General features: G+C 40.8%; 1 protein-coding gene across 1 annotated transcript in view; it reads right to left on the reverse strand.

The window, feature by feature from the left end:
- Nucleotides 1-7,875: 7,875 nt before the first annotated feature.
- ETV5 (ETS variant transcription factor 5) overlaps nt 7,876-24,374 on the reverse strand; it is a 58,867-nt gene continuing 42,368 nt past the window's right edge. The window contains exons 10-13 of the mRNA XM_063095009.1: nt 18,703-18,771; nt 18,359-18,528; nt 13,925-14,026; nt 7,876-10,416 (exon numbers count right to left, since the gene is read on the reverse strand). Coding sequence (XP_062951079.1) covers nt 10,195-10,416; nt 13,925-14,026; nt 18,359-18,528; nt 18,703-18,771 — 563 coding nt within the window. The 3' untranslated portion in view covers nt 7,876-10,194. The remainder of the gene's footprint in view (nt 10,417-13,924; nt 14,027-18,358; nt 18,529-18,702; nt 18,772-24,374) is intronic.

Raw genomic sequence — 24,374 nt, forward strand, 5'->3', positions numbered from 1 at the left:
TCAGATTAAATGGGAGTCCAGGTGAGGGAATTACAGTGGTTCTCAAACTTGAGCATAAATCAGAATCACATGGAGGGCTTGTTGGTAAAACAACAGATTGCTGGGTCCCACTCCCAGAGTTTCTGATTCAGTAGGTCTGGGATGAGGCCTGAGAATTTGTATTTCTAACAAGTTGCCAGGGATGTTGATGCTGCTTGTCTGGAATCGACACTTTGAGAATCACTGGGTGTAGAATTATTTGGTAGCTAAGTCTTGGTAAAACCTTTTTTATGTAATTCTCAGAAACTGAATCTGCATACAGGAACTAGGAATTAAAACCCTGTTCTCCCTCAGTATTACTATATAGCACCCTCTACTGACAAAGCCTCAATTCTAGCCACCAAAGGAAAAAATGTTTAAAGGGCCCAGATCCACTTCACAGAACAAAAAAAAAAGGGTGTGTTTGAGCTGAGAGGCAATATATTGATAGTGGGCACAGCCATACTGTAAGGGGTGCTGGGAAGTATAGTCCAGCCACATATCTGGCTACAATCTTATAACCATGGGAGAAGAAGAAAAATGATTTTGGTGAACAACTAGCACTCTCTGCCACATATTTCTTAGCACTTAACTTAAAATGGAAAAATAGGATAGAACTGATGTTAAACCCTATCTCATTCTTACAGTAAACTAACGGAAAAAATACTAACTTTCATCTATTTCACTGAGAGATTAATTTCTGACAAATTTTTACTTTTTATGTTTAATAATTACATATCATATTTGATTATATGTTTGTTTTTTGATTAATTATGAACTAATAATTATAATAATCACTCAATACTAGAATAATTTTCAACATGCAGAGCCTTATTGTCAAAGGAAATAATTTAAAATAATTTGTTGTATACAAGTATGATAGAGTAAGATTGAAAAATAGGATAAAGACTTCCAAGCATACAAATATATCAAGATAAGATTCTTTATGGGGGTATACATGGAAATATGAATTTAAGGATAAAAAGGAGTGACATTAAAGTTTGTTAGAACAGGAGATTATGTTTTTTGGTGGTAATTAGTGATGATAATTTAGCGATGGTGGTAATTTAATTGCTAGTATATACAGAATCAGTTGCTAACTCAGAATATATTTTAAAATGTCAGAATTTGTAATAAATTGGAAGTTATATTCTTTTTATGGTATGATGAGAAATATTAAATGTCAACTTCAAATAGTGCTAAAGGACACCTAGCTTTACAAAATCCTTTTAGAGAGTATATAAGTCAAAAATGTGAAAACTACTAATTGAATTCATCATTGAACCTTCAACATCTGGCTTGGTACATGGTACATAACAGTTGCCCAATAAATATTATTTGAATACATAAAGAAAAGAAATAATGAATAGCAAACGGAGGAATATATATACCTATATACTTATAAATATATATATAAATATATACTTATAAATAGTGCCCAGTGTAAGACAAAGGTTGTAAGAACCAGATAGTCTCCTACTAGTACAGGTACAAATCAATACAATCTTTTTGAAGTGATCCTTGCAGTTCATATAATAACTAGCTTTAAAACGTGCCTACTCTTTGATCCATCAGTCCATCTTCTAGGAATTTATCCTGAAAGTCATAAATAAACAGGATGCTCATTACTGTATTCACTCATTCAATGGATATTTCTTATTCACCTACTCTGTATTGGAGATAAAGTAGTTGGCAAAATGGTTACAGTCCTTCCTTCATGGAATCTACAGTCTACTGGGGAAGACAATCAGTTAATCTTGCAAATGAATGAATAATTAAAAATCATGAGAAGTTCTATAAACACAGATAGCCAGCCGTGAGAGAGTATATGGGGGAGTGGAGGGGTGGGATGTGGAGAGCAAATCTAAAAGGGACAGGAAAATGAAATTATTCATTTATTTGCTAGGTTAGTTGACTGTATTCCTCTGGGGTGACCTTAGAATTGAAATTAAGGAATGTGTGGAGGTTCAGCTGGTTGAAGGTCAGGGATGGACTGAGAGGTGGTGTAACATTTCGGGTCCAGGGAACAGTTTGTGTCAAGGCTGGAGCAGGAGGAAGCAAGCTATGGTTGAGACACCAGGAGGTGAGGGGTGCTGGAACATATAAACTAGGGGAGAAATGGTGCAAGATGAGGCTGAAGAGATCGGCAGGGACTCACCTTGTAGGGACAAGTAAAGGATTTTAGTTTTATTCCAAGAAATGACTATAAATATTTTTGAAGGAATAATTAACAGAAATAAAACGCAGACTCCAGGTGTTCAGTTCAACAAGCGTTGACATTTACATGTAACAACTACCCAAATCAAGATATAGAATAGTTCTATTACCCCAGCATGTCTCCTCTACTCCTTTCCAACCAATATCTGCCCACCCATCCTCTGCTGCTTCTTTGTGATTTCTATCATCATAGGTTGGTTTTGCCTATTCTAAAATTTCATATAAATGGAACCGTACAGTATGTATCTTTTGAATTTATTTATTATTTAGTTTAACATAATGTTTTTGAGATTCATCCATGGTGATGTGTGTATCTGTAGTTCATTCTTTCTATTACTGAGTAGTATTCTGTTGTATGGATACCATGACTTGTTTATTCAATCTCCTGTTGAAGGACATTTGGGTAATGTTTAGTGGCTCTTGTGAATAAAGCTTCTATAACTGTTCTTGTGATACATGTTTACATCTCTCTTAAGTAAATATGATTGAAATTGCTGAATCATAGAGTAGATGTATGTTTACCTTTGTAAGAAACTGTCAAATACTTTCCAAAGTGGTTGTTCCAGTGGGAATGATTCAACTTTGAAAAAATCACTCTGACTACAATATGGAGAAAGGGCTCGAGTGGGGCAAGAGTAGATGTGGTGAGACCTGTTAGGTAGTGATTTGAATGGTCCAGTGAGATATAATGGCAGATTGAGTTATGGTTCTGGTGATGGAGATGGATTTCAGAAATATTTAGAAGGTAAAATTAATGAGTTGGTTACTAATGTTTCCAGTGTTCCTAATACTAGAAAAGGCCCAAATTATTATCATTTGTTTGTTTTGGACATATCATATTTGTGGGCCCTTAATCTCCAGCAAAGGGAACTGCTTAAATATGTTACGTGTGTACTGTGGAATAGCATGCAATCATTAAAAATGGTGTGGTAGAAGAATATTTCTTGACATGGAAAGATGTTCAAAATATATTTTTAAAAATGTTAAAAACTCTGTACAATGTATAGTATGACAACTTCTTATATTTGAAAATTAGTATAGACAAAAGCCATCTGGAAAAATGTACAGTAAAGTGTTAACAATGATCTCTAGATTGAGTTTTCAGAAGAGTTTTTAATTTGGGCTATGATTTTTCCTGGTTTTCTACAAAGAACGTATGCTAATTGCATAATATGAAAAAACACTTAAAAAACACTTAACATTTCAAAAATAAAAATTTAAGAGCACAAAACAAGAATAAATAGAATCCCACGAGGACAGGAAAGGTGGTGGTAACAGCATCTTGATTCTTCTTCCTTTATCCTTGCATGGCTCTTTCTCTCCTTACACTGTACCTTCTGCGCAGGATACCTGGCAAGGCTTCCTAGGCCTTTTTCAAATTTTGAGTCTGAGAGTGGAAGGGCTAGTGAGAAGGGCTGAGCTGAACTCAAATCCAGGATTTTGAAATCCATGGAACTTTCTCTGATCCCTGTCCCACCTGAGGGTAAACTCAAACCTCCTTTGGATTACAGGAGCATCGATCAGTCCTATCACCTCTACCATTCCATGGAATGTCTTGTGCGAGTCATCCCTGACCTTCCTGTTGTTAACCCAGCCCCCATGCTCAGACTACCTGACACATCAGAAACATCTGCCATGGTTGGTCTCTCCTTCCTCCTGGAAATAATCTTGCGATTATCCCTAATTCACTGACAACTTTTCTTTCAGCTTCCTTTGCTGGTTCTTCTTCATCTCTCCAACCTCTTTATCTTGGAGTGTCCTAGTGCTCAGTCCTTGGAACTTTACTTTCCCATAGTGATTTCATCCAGTCTCAGCTTTAAACACTCTCTTGCATACTGACAGCTCCTAATTTCTATCTCCAGCCTGGATCTCTCCCCTGAACTTGACTCATATATCCCAATCATTGTTCCCATTTGGATTTCTAACAGGCATCTCAAAGGTGATATGCCCAGAATGGAATGCCTGTTCTTCCTCCACCTTCACCCCAAATTGTTTCTCCTTAGTTTTCTCAATCTCAGTAAATGGCAACTTCAACCTTCCCTGTGCTCAGGCCAAAAAACTTTGGAGCCATAATTGACTCTTCTTTTCTCATTCTACATGTCCAAAACCTCTTGGCTCTTCCTTTAATATATATCCATAAATATATGTCCTCCTTATGCCCCTGGTCCATGCCACCATCTCACCACACCTGCATTACTGCAGCAGCTTACAACTTGGTCTTCTTGCTTCTTTCCTTGCTCCCTAGACTCTATATTCAATTTAGCAGTCAGAGTGATCCCTTAAAATATACATTAGATGATGTCACTTCTCAGTTCAAAAAACTCTAACAGCTAAACAATAACAGAGTAAATGCCAATCCTTTAAAAGCCTAAATGGCCCTAGATGGTGCAACCACAGTTATCTCTGACTTTCTGTCTTACTATGCTCTGACTCCCTCTGATCCTTGCTATTCTGAAAGTATTCCAAGCACGTTCAAAGTTTTGGGGCCTTGCACTTGCTCTTCCCTCTGTCTGTAATGCTTTTCCTTCAGATATCCATCTGGCAGCCGCTTTTTCAAATCTTTACTCAACTGTGAGGCCTTTCCTGACTTCCCTATTTAAAATTGCAACCCTCCAGCCTCATCATTCACTACCCTTCCCTGCTCTATTTTTCTCCATAGTATTTAATACTTTCTAAAAAATGCTACCATTTATTTATTCTATTTGTTTTTTGTTCCCTTTCCCAGATGTAAGATCCTTGAGAGCAGAGATCTGTATTTGTTTTTTCCTTCCACTAATCCTAGAGCAGTACATGGCATAGCATCTGCACTATTTATTGGCTGAGTGATACTCAGTATTATACCTTGTATCCTAGTTTCACATAGAGAAATGTCCCCCACTAACTTGTGAGCTGCGTAAGGGAGGGTGGGTTTCATTCTGATTTCCCAGGCCCCTTGCTCAAGGTGTTTCACACAGAATAGATGATTGATTCATGGTAACTGAATGATGGAAGAAAAGACTCACCTTCCTTAAATATGGAGACATTCTGGAGAGCCCTGGTAATTGTTAAAGGAAGGTGTAGCAGACACCACTGATGCCAGCTCCATGTCCCCTCAGCTCACCTGAGCTAACTGCATCTTTAGTTCCCAGCACACTGATACCTGCACCTGTCCTCTTCTTCTCTTCCTAGCAGAAAGTACATTGAAGAGTTAACATTCCTGGTGATAACCTTCAACCAACAGGGGCAGGAATTGATGGATAAATGCCCCAGCCTCCCCAGCCACTGGCCAATGTGGTCAGAATAAAATGGTGTCAGTAGTGTTTAAGTATGAGCTTGTAAGTAGAGCATTTAAACATTTAAGAGGTCACCACATGTACTACCATACCGCAAACAGGCTTTAGTTTGAAAATGCCATCTAAATAATTTATTTCCAGCATCCAGCAGTCTCTGGCATCTAGTAGGTACTCAGTGGATGCCTGGAACATGAATAAACATATGCCTTTAATGGCGGGACTCAGCAATCTTCAGAGCTTGCTTAAAGGTGGTGACTTTAGAATGATGTTCTTAACTGCTAAACTCTCCTACACACGCACGCACGCACGCACGCACGCACACACACACACACACACACACATCCTGAGTGTCCTAGGAAACTCCTTTCTACCTTACCTCCTATGAGATCTGGGAAGTAGCACTTCATTGGTGCCCTCACTGACCTAGAAAGTTAGGCCGAGATGGCTCTCTGAGACCATGTAGTTAAATCCAGTCAATCACAAAGCTGGGGCTGAACACAAATGTCTAGCCTCCAAGTGTCTCGTCCTCTTTCCACAGTAGCCACTGTGAACATTCCAAGGAAGAAAGTAATTTTGGAGGATAACAGTCATGACCATTTTCAAATTCAATTTCAAAAAAGTGTTACTATTTAAGAAAGCCTGCCAAAAAGATAATGGAGATGAAAAAGTGCACTGTAAACTGTAAAGCGCTATCCAAAGGTTAGCTATCTGAGGTTCACTGCCAAGGTCAGCAAATCCAGGCCTGGATATAGAGCCAGTTCTTACATCAGAGGAGCTAAGGAAAGGCTGGTCATTCAAGGGGCCCCTTCTGAATGGGACACCAGTGTATTTGCTCAGATCAAAAGGACACAGTTGCTTGCCTGTGTACCACCCTCACACCCACCCCCTATTTTAAGTACAAAACACTAATGCTGAATAGAATCAATGCTTACATTATATATTTGTATTAAAACTGATAATTTTCTGGACCCTTTCCCTTTTGCTTGTATTTCAGAGCACACTGAGCTCTGGCCACCTGCACCACTGGGCAACAGACTGTCTATCCAAGGTTTCCAACCGTCTGGGCACATTAGTGTTTTTCTTCTACATTAGTTTACATTTGTCCCAGCTGCGTTAGAATTTAGATTCTGCACATACTCTGGCTCTCAAAACCACATTCTTTTGCCCTCACACTACCTCTTTGTCTTCTGACAACTGAATGAGCATTGTTCTCCTGGCTTGTCTCATGAAAGGGGACCCTGATGAAGAGTAAACTTCCCACTTTCCGGGCTTCCTTATCCTAGCACCCAACTCTAGAAGGGGGGCAGTGTTTGGTGACCTCTGGCGTTAGGTTAACGATCTGGGTCTGGGCCCAGGCTGGATAATGAGCCTATGAATAATGCGGAGTGGACTGTCAAAGCCTTATCATGGTGAAGCTGAGAAGCAGAGACAGCTTTGTCCTGCCTGCGCTCCCTGCCTCTTCTCCCAAAGCATCTTTTCTTAATCTGTCAAAGCTAATGGGGTTTATGTGGCAGACATTCACTCCTCACAAGCTCCAATTTGAGCGGCTGTGCACCGATTCAGTCTTGGATGTTTCTACACTTAAAGGCTTGTAAAACGGTGAAAGAAAGATAGTAGATAAACTTACAGCAAGCTTTCTGTTCTAGGCTGGAAAAAAGACTCTGCTTTATTTCTCTACTGTAATAGGAGTCCTGAAAAGCCCAAATTAAAGCTGCAGAAAAAGGGTGAAATAAGAACACTAAAGGCACACATTTCCCAAGAGGTGTATTACCCAAGAAAAAGATGCAAACTTGGAGGAAGGTTTTTATTGCTACATGGCCAGAAAAAAACAAAACAGGTAAAAGCCTCCTAAGTTTTTTTTTTTTTTTTGAGGTACCAACCATTAGTAAAATTTTTATTTGTCAAGAGCAAAACTTGGAGGAAAAATTAAGAAATAAATCGTCTTCTTAAGTTCTTACTGGTTTTCAAAGTATCCATCTAAGGGGCTAAGCTAGAATAATTCTGGGACTCAAAAGTCCTAGCCTAGTTAGTAATCCTTTCACACAACCAAGACCCAAACATGAGCTATACTTTTCAAGTTGGTGACTGGATGGGCTAAAGGGCGTGGGTGATCTCAACTCACCACTGGCTGGGAGGAGAACCTCTCTGCCTACTACTCTTCTGGATCAAATTTTAAGCCAGAGTTTAGGAGCAGCTGTGTACTTCTATTTCCAGGTAAGAGTTCCCTCAACTACTCTCAATGCCACGGTAAGGCTAAATAGTTGATGGAGAGGGGTGGGGCTGGAGACAGAGAGGAAGCCTGGCGGCTTTTGCTTGCTTTAAAACCAGACCACTGAGTGCAAGAAAGAGGCAGGTTTCAGGCACTTGATAAACGAAAAGCAAACTTCTTTATTGTACACAGTACAGAATATAACGCAGCTTGGCAGGATGCATACAGCCCTGCGCAGGGGAAAGTATTTCAAATCAACTGGCAGGTTAAAGCCTTTCTTCTGCACTGTAGACTTTCCACACTCTGGAAAAGAAGCGAAAAAACAGACCCCCCAAACCCTGAAAAAAACCCAAAAACCATCCGGGAAGTGCATGAATCTGATGGGAATGCCACGGTGATGCTGCCGTCCTATGTCCTGTGACAGCACAGGCCACATAGTTTCAGCAGGGGAGGGGTAGCTCAGGCTATAGAGGATTACTTTCATACTTGCTAAGACAGCATAAGTTCATAGAAAAAAAAAACCAAACAACCGACAAAAAACCCAAACCAGGATAAGTATAGAAAGGAAAAACAAATCTATACAGCATTTACAACAAATAAATCTCTAGCCGGCAGGGGGGTTAAATATGCATCTATGTATACAGATTATGTGTAGGTTAGAAAGCTATAAATATGGTTTTAGAAAGAGTCTTTTGATTAGAGTACAATGCTAATTAAGACCCAAGCTATAGGTTCAACACCTTTGTGGGCTAATTAGTTTCCAATAGAGGAAAATCTATTGTTTCCACAGCTATAAAATGAACCCCTTGTCCCCGTGAACTTCTTCACAAATGTGCTGTCAGTCACAAGGGGGACTGTTTGAGACTATGGAACGCTCCATTAATAGAAAAGCAATTCAAGGCATGTGTCTTACTCTCATGGAGTCAGCACTGTCTCCTTTGCATCTCAGGAACAGCACAGCCATTCTTAACATGCTAAGTGTCAAGGGGAGCACAGAACTCTACCAATGGAGCAGGCAGCAAAGTACTACCACTTTCTAGTAACTTTTCCTCTACTTCGAGCTCAACTTTCACATAGCTTTAGCTTGGTTTAAAACTTTTCCAATATAATACAGCATTCAAAATAAACTTAAAAAAAAGTGGCAATAGAATGCTAGCTCTGTTTTACCTGTCAGGGTCACACATAAGTCTCGAACCCTACTGAATCATATGTAGGAGTTAAAGTCCAAGATTAAAAGGAGAAGGAAATCAAAACAAACTGATGAAATGGAAACTGTCACCAGTTATGTCCAGGGAAGAATCCCTAGGGTTCCCACCAGGTGACCAGGTTTCAAATGGATGTGATGTATATTATGTACATATGCTTTCCATGTTTGAGAGGGCATGTTTGTGAACATGGGGAACTATACATATAGAATTTAAGCTTGTGTCCAGACTGCCCTGCACACTTCAGAAATGTACAACTCAGGTGCAAATGTTCCATCAGGTTGTCTGGTGCAGAAAGCACTAAGCAGGCAACAAAGTGGGCTTTTACATGGCTAAGGGGAAGCCCCCAGCAAAGCCCCTCTCAAGCTGCAGCGTCTTCATCAGTTGGCACGGCCCTGGCTAAAGGACACAGTGCACAGTTACCAAAAGGGTTTTTTTTTTGCTTTAAATACCAAAACTACAAAAATCAGTTTATAAACTGTTTTTCCAAAACAACCACCAAAACAAAACAATCCCCCAAATCAAAGTAAAACAAAATACTGTCAAAAGTGTTCATTGCCCTTCTCCTAAAATGAAAGCTGTCCACACTCGGCCATGTGACTGGAAAGAGAAAGGGGGCTTGCTCTACTTGGTGACCACATGGCCAGAAAGGTTCCCAAGAGTAGCAGTGACTTACAATTTGAGAACCATAGAGTGGGTAACAGCTGTTCTTACTTCTCCCCTTTTTTCTAGACCAATGGGAAACATTTCAGATCAAGCTAGAAGAGCTCTCCAAATTTCAAAACATATTTTTAACCCTTAATAGTTTGAGCCTCCCTAACTTAGCCTATGTACTTTTCTATGGGTTTGTGATTTCTTTTTCAATAATTTGTGCAAACTAGAGCCCTTCTATGTAAAGGCATTTAATAGTCCATGATCAATGAAGATTGTCACACATTCTGTCCCGTTTTGTGGGTACTAACCTGAACAAGGTATTGCTTTGCATATATTGTCCATAGTAAGGAGGCTCCATTTTGATCTTTTCCCAGAAACCTCATCAGAATCAGAGTTGAGGCACCATCCTTTTGGTGGTTTTCTGCCCCTCCCCGTTCCCACTCCTATCTTTAAGGTGTATGTCTTTAAGGGTGCCAATCCAGAGATGGCTTGGGTTTTCCAGATAATACTCAAAGGGCAAGCTTAAGGAACAGCCAAAAACACAAACAAAACCACTGCCCTCATTTGCCTGAATGGGAACTGCTAGCTCTAGGGTTTGGCTGCTCAGCCACTCAGAAACTTAGTAAGCAAACCCCTCAGCATAGGGGAGGCTGCTGCAGCGCTCCAGGTCCAGGAGGTAAGCAGGGCTGTCTTCGAAGTGGGTCAGCGGCAGGGTGTCCTCCTCGCTGAGGTGGCACTCGGACTCTGCCTTCAGGAATGGACGCTGATTGTCCGGGAAGGCCATGGAAAAGAGGGCATCCGGGTCACAGACAAATTTGTAGACGTATCGCTCCCCAGCCACCTGAGAGAGAAAACACACCTTACAAGGACCAGCTGGCACAGGGCATGGGGATCAAGGGAAGAACATAAGCTATTTCTAAGTCCCTGAGCTCTCAGGAGCCTGGGACCAATGGAGGCTCGTAAGAAGCTGATTATCACAATCATTAAGATTTATTGTGAGAAATCTCGGGGACCTATTATGACCTGCCAAGTGTTTTGATGAAATCACAGCTCAGCAGTTGAAAAGGAAGATATGCGAACTTCAAAATCACACTAGATACGCTCTTTTAAAAGAAAATCCTCACTTTCTTATACTGACAGTTTAGACAGCATGGTTATGTGGAGGCTGGTGTGTGATGTTTTCAAGAAGGTATAGGATCGAAAGGTACAATACAGGAGACAGATCACATTTTCAGTTACCTCTGAAGTTTAGTTTTTATGGTATGGCTTTGTTATTTTGAAGGATTAGGAATGATTAGAGAGGCTATGTGGAATTCTTTTTGTGTGTGTGTGTGTTATGAATATTCATGAGATGCAAAGCTGATTGTTGTGTGGAAATTTTAAGTTATGTTCCAAAGCCAAAAAGAATTGCTTTCTGGCTTATATGAAGTTTTAATCTACTCATTGTGTGGTTCTGCTATATGAAGGAACTGATAACTACCTTTATATGTGTTCTATGTATTATAATATTATTAGAATCAGAAGGTCTTGATTATTCAAGGGCCTCATCATGTAGCTGATGAGCCATCGAGGTCAATGGGATCACCCACTCTCTGCAGGTTGTTTAGCAACAGAATAAGAGGGCACACACCACTGGAGACCAAACCTGATAATCAGCTACTGTCCGGAAACAAAGGGGGAAAAAGAAGGCAACTAAAAGTACTGATAAAAGAAACATTTTAGGCTAAAAATTTGAACTATTGAGTTTAATCCTGCCCTTCAGTCCTTCTGTTGTGATTCTAAAATCTCTTTTTAATTGAAGACATATGGCTTTGCTTCCAAATCTTTGGTTTAAGAAGTCTGTTGCAGCAGTGGCTGGTTGTAGAGCTACCAGTACAATTATCCCAATAGGTCTTAAGCTCATTTTATGGTGACACTTCGATGTCCAGTCACTAGAGCATGGGTGTCTACACCAACATTCCATGGAACTCCAACACTAGGTAACTAGGGACTATGTGTATGAAACTGGGTGATTAGTGTCTTCACCAGCAAGTCTTAAGGGTGGCAGACATGTGCAATCAACCATCCCTATTTAGTTTTTTAAACCATAGTGCTACCTTGAATCCCAACGCCAAAAGTCAGTTTGTGTGGAGGAGTGAGACAGGAGGACCTAGTGGACATAATGCTAGCTCAGAAGCCAGGAGCAACATGGCTTCTGGTCCTGGTTTAGTCACTAATGTGTCTTAACCCCTATGAACCTCAATTTTCCCTTCAAAAACTGAGGGCATGGGACTACAGCTTTTCTAAGTCCCTCCCCACACTGACAGGCTATCATTCATCTTTTAATTAGTTCTCATTTGATCATGGGTTATATATTAAATAACATAATAATTCCTTATATTGGATAAAACATTATTATTTCTGGGTCATTTTCAATATATTACCCTGTGAGATTAGAGCAGAGATTATTATCTACAATTTTATTGGAAATAGAGGCTTTGGGAGGTTGAGTTTCCTCAAAGCATCCAGCCAACAAATGGGAGTGTTAGAATCTGAACCTACCCAAGCCTCCATTCCTGGGCCCTCTAGTATTCCTTACTTATTTCATTCTTAGAAAAAAGTTATCTTCTACTCCTGTAGAAAATCTAGGAGCTAGTCATAGAGACAACTCATTTCCATTAATTCAAGTTATTGTGTCTTGGTTACATTCCCTCATGATGGATCTGGAGTTGGGAACAGCAAAGGAATAATGGCCCTGCCTCCTGAACTTAGGATTTGACCCGATGGTCGAATTAACACTAAAAGGGGCATGGTGGCTCGGGGCAAATGCAAGTGACTGCTAATGGGTATGGGATTTCTTTTTGGGGTAGATAAAATGTTCTAAAATTGATGGTGGTGATGGTTGCACAATTCTGAGAATATACTACAAACCACTGAATTGTACACTTTTAAAAAAGAGGAAATAGGGCAGGGTGACCACCCATCCTAGAACACTTAACTCTGTGCCAAACACTGAAGTCAAACTTCAATTTCTGCCCCAAAGGAGCTTACAGTCCTGTGGGGGTACTGACAAGTAAAGGAGTAATTTACAGCACAGACAGAAGGGTAGTAATAGAGATAAGAGCAGCTGCTATTAGAAGCAGAACAGGGGACCATCTAACCCAGCCCGGGGACTGCAGATTCTTGAAGTGAAAAGATGATTACTGAGACAGAAAACAAGTAGGGGCTGGCCATGTAATGAAGGTATCAGGAATGTTCTAGTTCTTAAGCAGGATGGTAGTTTAATAGGTGTTTTTCCATTTTATAGTATGCTTGATAACACACATATGTGACATGTATTCTTTGGTAAACAAATACTACATTAATTAACAGAAAAGGTGGTAATTCTAGTGAAAGCAGTCAAATGTGAGTGAGGAAACAGGAGTTAGATGGTAGCCTGACTGGGAACAGCCTGTATGAAGCACTAAATAGTCTGGACTTTATCCAGAAGATTATAAAAAGCTGTTCGACATTTTCTTAGGGTGGTGAGGGGAATACAGGGCCTAGGAGAGAGATGAATCTGGCTTCAGTGCAGACATGTTCTTAGCAGCAATGCCCATATATTTCTGCCAAGTTCATCTTGTCGGCTACTACCATGTAGACTGCCTAAATGTGTAAATGCTAGAATCTGGGGAACAGTGCACTACAACATTTTCTGGCTAAGAAAGGCCAGCGAAGATTTGCCGTTCTCATCTTCTACTTATCCACAGGATTTTAAGATTGTTGTCCCTTACCACCTATCCCAATAAGGACTATTTTACTGGCTTCCTCAAAATATGCTTCAGACTCTATTCTGCAAAGAGCAACCTGCTACCAGGTGATTCTGCTGCCATTTTATAAGTCCTGGGTTTTTAACTTGAATTCCAGTTTCTATAGGTTCTGAAAGAGAAATAAGATTTTCTTATTCTTTTAACTAACCAACACATTTGGAAGTCTAAGTGTTTTAGCAACTAAATACTTCAACCAAGCTCTTGTGGGAGGAAAGATCTTCAAATTGATTTCTTCATGTACTCCTTTATGGATACAATAGTTGATCTAAGTTTCTGGACATTTTTGTAATTAGAGGCAGTTTAAGTAAAGCAGAGGAGCCTAATTTTCCTATTGGATGTTCCACACGCATCTTCTGGTTTCCACATACCCAAGAGCATTAAAGGTGCTCTTTATATCTCATCTGATGCTTAAGTTTGCTTTTTCAAGACTCTTCCCTACCACAGAATCACTTACAAGGTTGACATTTTCTCCTAGCTGTTATAAACAGTCTCATTATAGAGCCCTGGACATTTCCTTTGACAGTAGTCAGGGTGGTCTAAGTGTGTTGCGTCATTGCTCACCTTCTGCATGATGCCCTTCTCATAGTAATAGCGTAGAGAACGGCTCAGCTTGTCATAGTTCATGGCTGGCCGGTTCTTCTGGATGCCCCAACGTCTTGCAACCTGAAGAGACAGGAAAGCAAAGAAGCAATGGAAACACATTCCCTGGGTCTAGTGGTTTTCTCCCAATCCCAGGAGAGCCAGTTATATAGCCTGACTACTTTGGTCAGTAATCCATTTCTCTGACCTGGAAGGGAAAGCATTTAATTCCCTCAAGAACACACATTCAACAAAGGTGATGATTCAGTCACAACTGTGAGGAGGTGAGATCTAGAGGTGGAAGAATCCTATCACTTTAAGATTGCAGAGGGCTTGGCTAACATCCCAGAGGATGCAGACTCTCTACTGTTTCTCCACATATGAATTATTGACCAATACCCATAGACCATTAACATGTGGCCATTAACTGCTATGGTTTCTGTAGCAGTCAATAAGGAATAATTAGAATGGTCATTCCTGAAACATTAGAAACACACTACTGAGTTGCTAATGGGCCAGCAGAGCAAAAGTTCAATTCTAATAAGATTGGAAAGGGGCTGGGAGATGTTTACTTATTGCAGCTCATGGAGTAAAGGGGGGAATCAGATCATTTCAGCCTGCTGCCATCCAATCCCCTGCTCCCAGCAGACTTGCAGAATGGACATTAAAGCATGCAGCACCATTATCCACTTAATGAAAAATTAACAGGGCTTCTCAAACAGTTCTGAAGTGCATTATATCCAGCCCAGTCCACCTGAGGTGCAGTGGTGGGGAGATGTAATTGGAGCTTTGGGCAAAGAGGCCTCATGGCAGGAAAACTTCCTAGTAGAGTTTATCTAATTCTCAGGAAAGCCAAGCAATTTCTGTTCTCAAGTATCTCAACTTCCAAAATCTTACTTATGAGGATGGCTGTCATGGTAGGAGAAGAATAACCCTGGAAATGTGAGATTTCTCAAAGGTCTTTAAATGTATGCAAGCCAGGTTGGTTTTGGAAGCTTTTTAAAAAAACGAACTATATTCCTTTGATCTTTTAAAAACCAAATGTTAAACATGGAGTGGGAAGTAGGGAGAAAATAGCATTTCACATTAAGCATTTCCTTAAAGTATTTGGGCAAAATGAAAGCAACTTCTCCTAAATTCAGGATTCTAAAATGACCTTTAATAAATACCAGAAATGATCTGATAAGAATGCATTTGTCCTAATTACATTAGAATAATTCAATAGGCATGATTCTACTCCACTGTGTAAGAAACTCTGTGAAAGTTCAATTTCCATTTGTTTGCTTCATGCCCCGGTGGCAGACATGATGTCCCCAGGTCTCCTCTTTTCTCTGTATTGCACCCACTCAACTCTATCTTCAAAACAGCCCAAAAGGTAAAATTAACCTGGTTAATTACATCCTGGTTAGAAAAGATAAACGTTTTAAATCAATGTAAATAGTGGGAAGAAGGGAAATCTGCTAAACCAATATGTCCTTCTACCCTATTCAAAAAAAGCGACACTCCATGAAACTAATCTTTAACTGTTGTCTGCCTCAAGTGACAGGGACATTTAAAAGAAGTCCAGACTCATCGTTTTACTATGTTTAGTTGTGGAAAACAATTCTTGAATATTCTTCAACTTTAGCGGCAACCTCTCTTTGCTGTCACTTGCATATGCAATAGCTTGCTGGAGAGAGTTTTGTATATGCACAGATTTCAAAGCAGCTCTGGTAGCCATAGTTACTGACTCATCCTCTCAGGCCACAGCTCTGTGATTCAGTAGCCCTCACCATGGCTGCTCCTTCCATAGTAATGCATGATGCAGCACAGCACCAGAGCAGCTGGAAATCAGGGCTGCTCCTCTTCTAGGGGAGGGGGGAGCAGGCCAATAGCTTGTTACCAGCGCTTTACTTTCATCTTTCCCATTAGTTATTTTGGTAGCACACGTCTTGAGGACTGAAGATGAAGGAGTTAAAAAAAATCCACCCATCTCCTCCTCCCCTTTAAAGATAGAGGAGCCGAAGCACAGGGAGCGGCTCTTTCTAGCAGCCCATCCTTTAAAACCTCCCCATGGCATCAGTTATCTGCCACATGTTCAACAAACAACCCTACCCCCCAAAATATTCATTAATGCAGATTCACAGTTAAAATGGCTCCAGATTAAAGCCGAGTCAGTCATAATTGAGAGGGTGCTAAGCTGGATGACTATCAAAAGACATTTGATTAGGGGGCCTGCCAAAACGCAGTTCTAAAACCACAATTTCCATGCACAGTGTAATGGATATTATGGATAATTACCCAGAGTGCACTACTCAGCCACACAGCTGCCTACAATTACGTCCCCAGCAGCTTCCTCCTCTGCCTCACCCTTCAAGCTCCCCCCATGACAACTTCTTACAGCTTTTTCCAAGAGTTGGTATCTTCCTGACATCAACAAGAATAGAACCCTCACAGTTACACAAGGAGTAGAGGGGGAAAACTCAACAAATGTTGCGTGTCCTGAGGCGAAAGTGCATGCGTGGAACCCAATCGGTCCTGGTTAAGAGAGTGGAACATTTGGAGCTTAAGGAATGCTCAGGGACTTCAAGGTGGGGTGGAAAGAAGCACTTCCTGAAGAAACAAAGCTGCCCAATCAACCAAGGGAGGCTCAAGGCCACTGCAGGCCTCTCACATGAGTTGGCTGCTTGGCATTTATGAACATTCTGGATGAATATTAGTTCCTTTATTAAGTAAGAAAGCAGAGGCCCTTTGCCATCTGTTCATCATTTTCTTTACCACTGGTAGGAGAGCGGAAGATTCAATAACAGCTTTACAAAGGGTCATAGCCAGGTTTACCTGCAGCTGGGCAGCCTGTGCTGGGGCCCGAGGCAGTGGCAATAAAGTAATAAAAGCTCCTGCTTGTGAAATGAGATAAATCAGTAAGTGCTGCCCACATGACAGATCTACTTTCAAAAAGCCTGTGAGTCTAGGTGATATGCTTTCCTCAAACTTCACATAAGCCAGGCCACATTTTAGGAATGCAGTGAGGGGGAGAATGGGTTCTCCAGTAGGGCTGGAAGCCTAAAACATGGCTCCATTTCTACATGACTTAGCCAGAAAGAAGTACTGAGAAAAATATAGCAGTACCAAACCCTGGCTTTGAAGGTAGACTGAGCCTAATAGGAACTGTTTACAGTACTAGATGTTGACACTTTTCCATTCTTGTGAATGAATACAAGACAGGGAACACCATATGCATGTCTTCTTTTACAATAGCCTTTAAAGAAGCCTGCCTTATTCTCCTACCAATCAGGATTCTTCATAAGTTTCTAATCTACATATTCTCCTTTTCCCGTTTTAACTTTCAGACCATTTCCTTCTTCAAAACCAAGTGCCAGATTGTTACCTCCTGCTGTTAACCCCCATACCAACTTTTCCCCTTGGTGCACTAAAGTGAGCCCTGGAGTTAATTGAACAACATCTAAAACCTCAGTCTTCCTCAAATGCTTTCCAAGGGTACTGTTCCCATTTCAATTATATACAACTCAGAGATACCTTTTGCTCTGCTGGTTTAATACATATGCCTAAGTACATACTACCAAAAGAAACATATGTCAGTTTTGGGGGACAGTTATTATTGTTTTTTTTTTTTTTTATTTATAATCTCTCTAGATTCTAAATCAAATAAAAACTAAAAATCACCCCTCATTAGATTATGTTAAATTCAGACCTGATTTAATTTACTTTGTTACATGATAGTCAGGAAAAAGGTTCTATGTTGTGTCTTTTCCATTGAAGAAATGGTACTGGTTCTGTCCATAGGTCTTTCTGTCAATAGTTCTGGGCAAAAAGACAGTAACAATGTTTCTTTTTCTATTAGCAAAATAATGGAGGTTTTCTGTCATATCTCAACTAATGTGATGCCACATAACACATTTAAAAAATCTAAGCTCATAAGATTGACCCATCTCTGATAATTTTATTTCTCCAGGTTAGAGCCATTTAAAATATGCAGTGGGGTAGTTGCATCCTGTAATATATCACCAAAATGTCATACAATGTGTTCATGTAGCCTCAGATATAGGCTACGACATACAAGGGCTGAGGCCAAAACAAGTTTGTATCATCTAAACAACTCTTGAAAAAGACTTTCCAAGAGGGAGAGCATATCCTATTTGTGTTTAAGCCTTCATGAAATTATTCCCCAGATTTTGCAGAAGTGTTACAAACACTTTTTGTGTGTTCTATAGTGGAGAACTCTGCCTGTCCATGTTTTGGAAACTGTCCTATTAATAGGAAAGGCATTGCCAAGTCCGTTGGCCAGGCCAGAATGTGAATGAGAAGGAAGGGCACATTTAACACAGTAAAAAGTGTTAATGGAATCTAAACAAACATCATCATCGCCATGGTCAACAGCAAACCAAAAATCACCTGAACCCAGCCTCCAGAGCTTACCTCCTCAGGTTCTATCAGCTTGAATTCCATGCCTCGGCCTGTCCAGGCAATGAAGTGGGCATTGGCTGGGTCATCAAGAAGGGTGACCAGGAACTGCCACAGCTGGAGGGAACCTCGCCTCTGGTAAGGGGGCCCCTCCCGATACATGGTGGGCTCTTGTTTGACTTTTCCTGTTTGGGACAAAGATACATAAGTAATACTTTAGTCCTAAGTTTCTGAAGTGATTTGGACAAAAAGGAATTGTTAATGCTGATTTAATCATTTAACTTGATAAGACTGACTGAGGTGTTCTGGACATCTCCAGCACTCTAGCTTAGCAACAGACCTTGAGTGGGGCTACTTACCTTCCAGTCTTTCAGGCACAACACAAGTGTCATCAAAGTATAACCGGGGATCTTTCTCATATGAAAAACCTGTAGGAGAATTTAAAGAGAGAGACCATGTTGCTTAATAAATTTTATCTGTGTTGTACTAAAACTGGATTTAAGGACTATAATGGGATTCTAGCATTTCAGGTCCTAAGCCCTACTGTTATATCTACACCAGACTGAATTTTGGGGGACTTCAAAAGGACTTAGGTGTTCGAGTTCTGATGTAATCACCTGAGCCTCAGTCAGAGCAGCATCAATTCCTGCTATTAGAGCTAAGATGGCAGGGAAGCGCTGAGTCACCAGTAAGATCCTTCACATCTCACTTCTATGGTCTGCATGGATCAGTGTTGCTGTGACTAAGCCTTTACATATGAAAAGACATCTCATCTATTTCGGTTGTCCTAGCTGGATGGAGTTGGTACACAGTCCCTCCATTTTCCTTTCAGCTAATATTCATTTCAGCCTTTCCTACAAACTTGTCCAGGTTACTGTAGGGAAAATATAGTAAAATGGTCAGGGACCCTCAGATGTTCAGAATCTTGCTGAGCATTTGATGTAAATATGCACGTGCACCCAGGTGTTCCTTGGTTATTGTCTAACGTAATTGTGCATGTGCACCCAGGTGTCCTGGGTTATGGATTTAAGTATAAAGGATGAGCGACTCTGATCTACACGGCCCTGGGCCCCCGGGATGGCCTCTACTGCTGCTGGAGGCTGTTGCTGCAAGCTGTTGTTGTCAGTGCCCCTGCCCCCGAGGGATGCCCTGCGAGGTCACCACTGTTGCTGCTACTGCTGCTATTTCTGAGGACTGAGCTTGTGTTGTCTGCCAATGGCTCCTGGGATCTTTCCCAATTACCCAGCATGGACCTGCATGTGAGGGGTCTGGTGACCCAGTCCATACAACGGGTTTGAAGGGTCTATGGGCCCTAACCCCTAGCCCTGACAATACAAATGGAAAACTTAGTGTAACTAAAATAATGAAACATTTTGGTTTTAGTTATGAATTGCCTACCCATACAATTGGCATAGTCACATAACCCCAACCAGATAATTAGCGTAGCTATTGCTATAACCCAACAATTGGCGTAGCAATGGCCCTAACCCAACAAGTGGTTTAGTCATGTAACCCTACAGTTACCTACATACCTCATTCAATTATCAAAGAGCTTGGAGGGTAAAGAATGTTGCCAAAATGAATAAAGATTTGGGTCTGTAGAGGATTGCGATGAACAGCATCAAGCTTAAAAGCAAGTTGGAGGTATTATCACCAGTCACAGTAGAAGTAATCTTAAGAGAATCGCTAGTAATAAAACTTACTCATTGTATAGACAACAAAACAGAGGTTAAGAAAATTGTTCCAACTACACATGTAAAGGAAATGAAGGGAAGATGTAGGGAAAGTGAAGATAAATGGTCGGGGTCCCTTGGGGGTTCGGAATCTTGCCAAGCATTTGATGTAAGTAATGTAAACTATGCACATGTGCCCAGGTGTTCCTTGGCTATTTGTCTGTGGATGCGCGTGTTCACCCAGGTATCCTGGGTTATCGGACTTAAGTATAAAGGATGAGTGGCTCTGATCCACAGGGTCCGCTGCCTCCAGGATGGTCCCATGGAAGCCGCCACTGCCACCACCGCTGCTGAGGACTGAGCTTGTGTTGTCTGCCAATAGCTCCCAGGATCTTTTCCCAATTACCTAGCGTGGACCTGCACGTGAAGGGTCTGGTGACCCAGCCAGGCATGTGAGGAGTCCATGACCCAGTCTGTACAACGGGTTTGAAGGGTCTGTGGGCCCTAACCCCTAGCCTGGACAATACAAATGGAAATTTAGTGTAACTAAAATAATGAAACATTTTGGCTTTAGTTATTAATTGCCCAGCCTACAATTGGTGTAGTCACTTAGCAATACAGAAGGTAAGGCAAAAAATGAAAGGGGTCAAGGAGAAGGAAGGACAGCCCGACATTCTCCATCTGCAAGTCCTTAATGTGCATTCAGCTCTGCCCCACATGGCACCAGGCAACCTGACAAGATCAGCGGTTCAAAACAGATGATGCAGATCACATTCTTCCCTGAGGTCCAGCCTGTTTTGGAGTATAAGGACTCCAGTGTACGTTCCTTTACTAGCATACTTCTCAGGAGAATGTCTGATAAAGGATGCATCCCTATGCTCAGTTCTCTGGTTGATTCACCTGCCCATATAGTACAAGTGTATGTGTGTTGCATGCAGTGGGGACAGGCAGGGGAAAATGCTCTGTAGTGAAAGGCTTTCATTAGAGTTTGAGAGGGATTTGCTGTGACTTGAAAAAATCCATGGGTAAATATGCCAAGAAATAATTCCACTATTCTTTGTTTCTTCACAATCAGCCCAGATCAAGTAGCTTCTTGGCAGGACCAGCACCATTTCTAAGAGGCCTAGGACTGAAGAAACACTGCCCAAGTTGAAGGAAACTGAGACTGTTTTGAGGTTTGTATTATTCATTTTTGTCTCCTCAATTTCAAAAATGATTTCCCTGTTGCTTAACTGTATCAAAAGAAGTATATTTTACTGACATTTATTTATTATTTAATGCACTAAATATTTATGCCAGGCATTGTGCTAAAAGGGGGCAGGTAGCGAGGGGAAGAATACAGACTTGGTCCTTGTTCTCATGGAGCTTACATCCCAACTGAGGGAGACAGACAATAAAGGAAAAAAGAAATAAATGAGACATGGTGTAAGGTGGAAGTTAGAGTGTGGGTTCTGAAGCCAGACTAAAGACCCCAATTAGCTGTGTGATCTTGAATAAATCTGTCTGCACTCCAGTTTCCTCACTGGAAGACTGGGGGAGATAATTCTTACTTTATAGGGTTGTTATGAGAATTTAATGAGTTAACATATATTCTGTTCCATTGATCTATTTATCTTTTCATCAGAGTGCCAAGAATAGCTCCTGGTACATAAGTGTGTCATAAATGATAGTTAAAAAAGTAAACACAGTAATTGCACATTGTGATAAGTTCTGCTAGGAAATTAACTGGATACTGTGAGAGCTTTATCATATCCTCTGTCATAGATTCTAAATTCCTTGAGGATAAGGACAATATCCTAAATATGTTAGTGTCCTTACAGCACATTGCACATAAGTGCTTAATAAATGAGTGACTCTATAATGTACGTTAAAAAAGAGTTAAGAATATAATGCTAGTCTTTAAGTCAGGGATTCAGTGATTCCTGATTAGTTTGCAATTTGGTACTAGGAAACTTTGACTTTTATGACAAATTGGTAAACTTTATATTATCAACAAGACTTACATAATCCATTATGTTTTTTTTTTTTTTTTTTTTTTTTGGTCTTTTTCGTGACCGGCACTCAGCCAGTGAGTGCACCCACCGGCCATTCCTATATAGGATCCGAAGCCACGGCGGAAGCGTCGCCGCACTCCCAGCGCCGCACTCACCCGAGTGTGCCACGGGCTCGGCCCATAATCCATTATGTTTCATGCTTTTTGCCTAGGGTGCCAGGAAGCTAGTTCCTGACATTCCATACACATTTCAATATTTCAATGATATTTTAATGGTCTCATTATAAAGTTATTATAAGTGAACTACTTCAAAGTGTACACACCTGTCAAACTTGCCATGTTATTTTTGCAGCTTTTTTTCCTCTAAGGTGAGGATAATACATTCACAGTATATAGAAAAAAAATGTAAATCTAGATTAAATTCTTGGTTTGGTTTTCAAAACTAATCAGATGAGGGCCTGCCTATAAGGAGTATCGCTTTGATGTATTTCGTGGTTTTTAGTCATTGCCACATGTGGGTCCTCTGAAACATCTCTAAGATGCTATTGGTTTAAGTGAAATTTAAGTCAGTTGAATGTGCACCAACAGTTGAATCAGTTGTGGCCACAACCATCTAATCACTCAAATAAAGGTGGCAGGAAGGAGGAACCTGTTTGAAGGGCAAAGTAGAAATGAAAAACAAAATATTATGCAAGGATTCCAGGTGAACGCTCAAGGCAGGAGGGGTATCTTAGCAATCACAGATGCCAATCAGAAACAGTTGTTTTGCTAACTGTTTCATGGACATCTGTGGTCAAGCCTTATGAGGATAGAAAAACTATGCTAAGGTAATTTAGAACATTTAAAAATGCTGGTCTCTTAAACTAATTTCTTCAATGGGGGTGGGGTCAGGGACAGGAATGGTAAAGAGTGGGGGGAAAACACACAAACTCAACAGACAGTCTGTGTGTCGTAAGCAACCCAACGCCTTACTAAAAATATTTCCTTCAAGAGCATGCTCTTTCCTAAATGTTGTAATTATACAAAATGTTTTCCTCCCTCTCTTCCCTCTAGTTTGCCTGCTGCAGACATCAACTGCTTGTGTAGAAACAGTCAGAAACTTTGGAAGAGAGCCCCACACAGCTGTGCCAATCACAGCCAGTGGTCCAGCAGACAGCCCTTCCTTTCCAGGGCTGGACACTCAGAATATCAAAGGGTGCCCACTGGCACAACACTTGGTCTCCCACCTAACCAAGTCAGTAGGAAGCAGCTTCCCATAGAAACCACTCTTGTGAACTAATACACTTATAAAAACCAGCTAGGGATTCCTGGATATCAGCTCTTCTGACCTTTGTCTAAAACACTAGAGACCAGTAGTTCTCAACCTTGGATGTATGTTAGAATCACCTGGGGAGCTTTAAACACTATTAAAACCTGTGACCCATCACAGAAGTTGATTTAATTGCTCTGGGTGAAGCCAGGACATCAAAATTTTTAAGAGCTCCTGAGGTGATTCTAATGTGTAGCCAAAGTTGAGAATCACTACTCTGTAGTTCTCAAACTTGAACGTGCATCAGAATCTCCTTCAAGGCTTGTTAAATCACAGACTGCTGGGCCCACCCCTGGAGTTTCTGAATCAGTAGGTCTAGTAGGTCCTGAGAATGAAGTCCCAGGTGAAGCTCATGCCACAGGTTTGGGGAGTCACACTGCTCTAGATATTCACGGGGAGTGGTATTTGACAGAAAACAAGACATACTTCTGGAGAACCTGTTCTAAGAAAAAAAAACCTTCTCTTTTCTAAGGTTCAGAATGGAAGTCCTGAACCTATTATCTCAAGTCATGCTTTTGTTCAGAAGGGTAACTTTAAGTTCTGAGCCTACCTCTTAAGACCTTTCATGCCCCACAAACTTCATCTAGGTCCCCAACAGGGCCCTCTTTCCATCCAATGAGCCCACAGATTTGCTACTGTCATCCATTCATGCAGGAGCTATTTAGCAAAGGCTCCTTGCAGTTCTGAAAGCTAAATTATCCTCTCCCCCACAAAGGCTGTCTTCTGCCTTTTGATTCATATCAAATTACTTCTTTAAAGAGATCCTAAATTTTAAAAATCTGTGAGGATGCACTACAAACAACAACAACAAAAAAAACCCACAGGCCTCACAAAAACTGGCATCAGATGCCTTAAAAATGTCATATCCTTTTTACCCAGAAATTTCAGGAATTTTGCTTCAAGTATTAATCACGAAAATGTGAAAAGATTTAGCTAGATGAATGTTCACTTCAGTTTGGTTTATTTTGTGGATAATCTGGAAATACCTACATTTTCAGCAACAGGTGATCAGCTAATGCATACTCATGCAATGAGTACTGTGCAGCCATTAAAGAG

Source organism: Cynocephalus volans, chromosome 1, assembly GCF_027409185.1.
Source record: "Cynocephalus volans isolate mCynVol1 chromosome 1, mCynVol1.pri, whole genome shotgun sequence".
Taxonomy (NCBI): domain Eukaryota; kingdom Metazoa; phylum Chordata; class Mammalia; order Dermoptera; family Cynocephalidae; genus Cynocephalus; species Cynocephalus volans.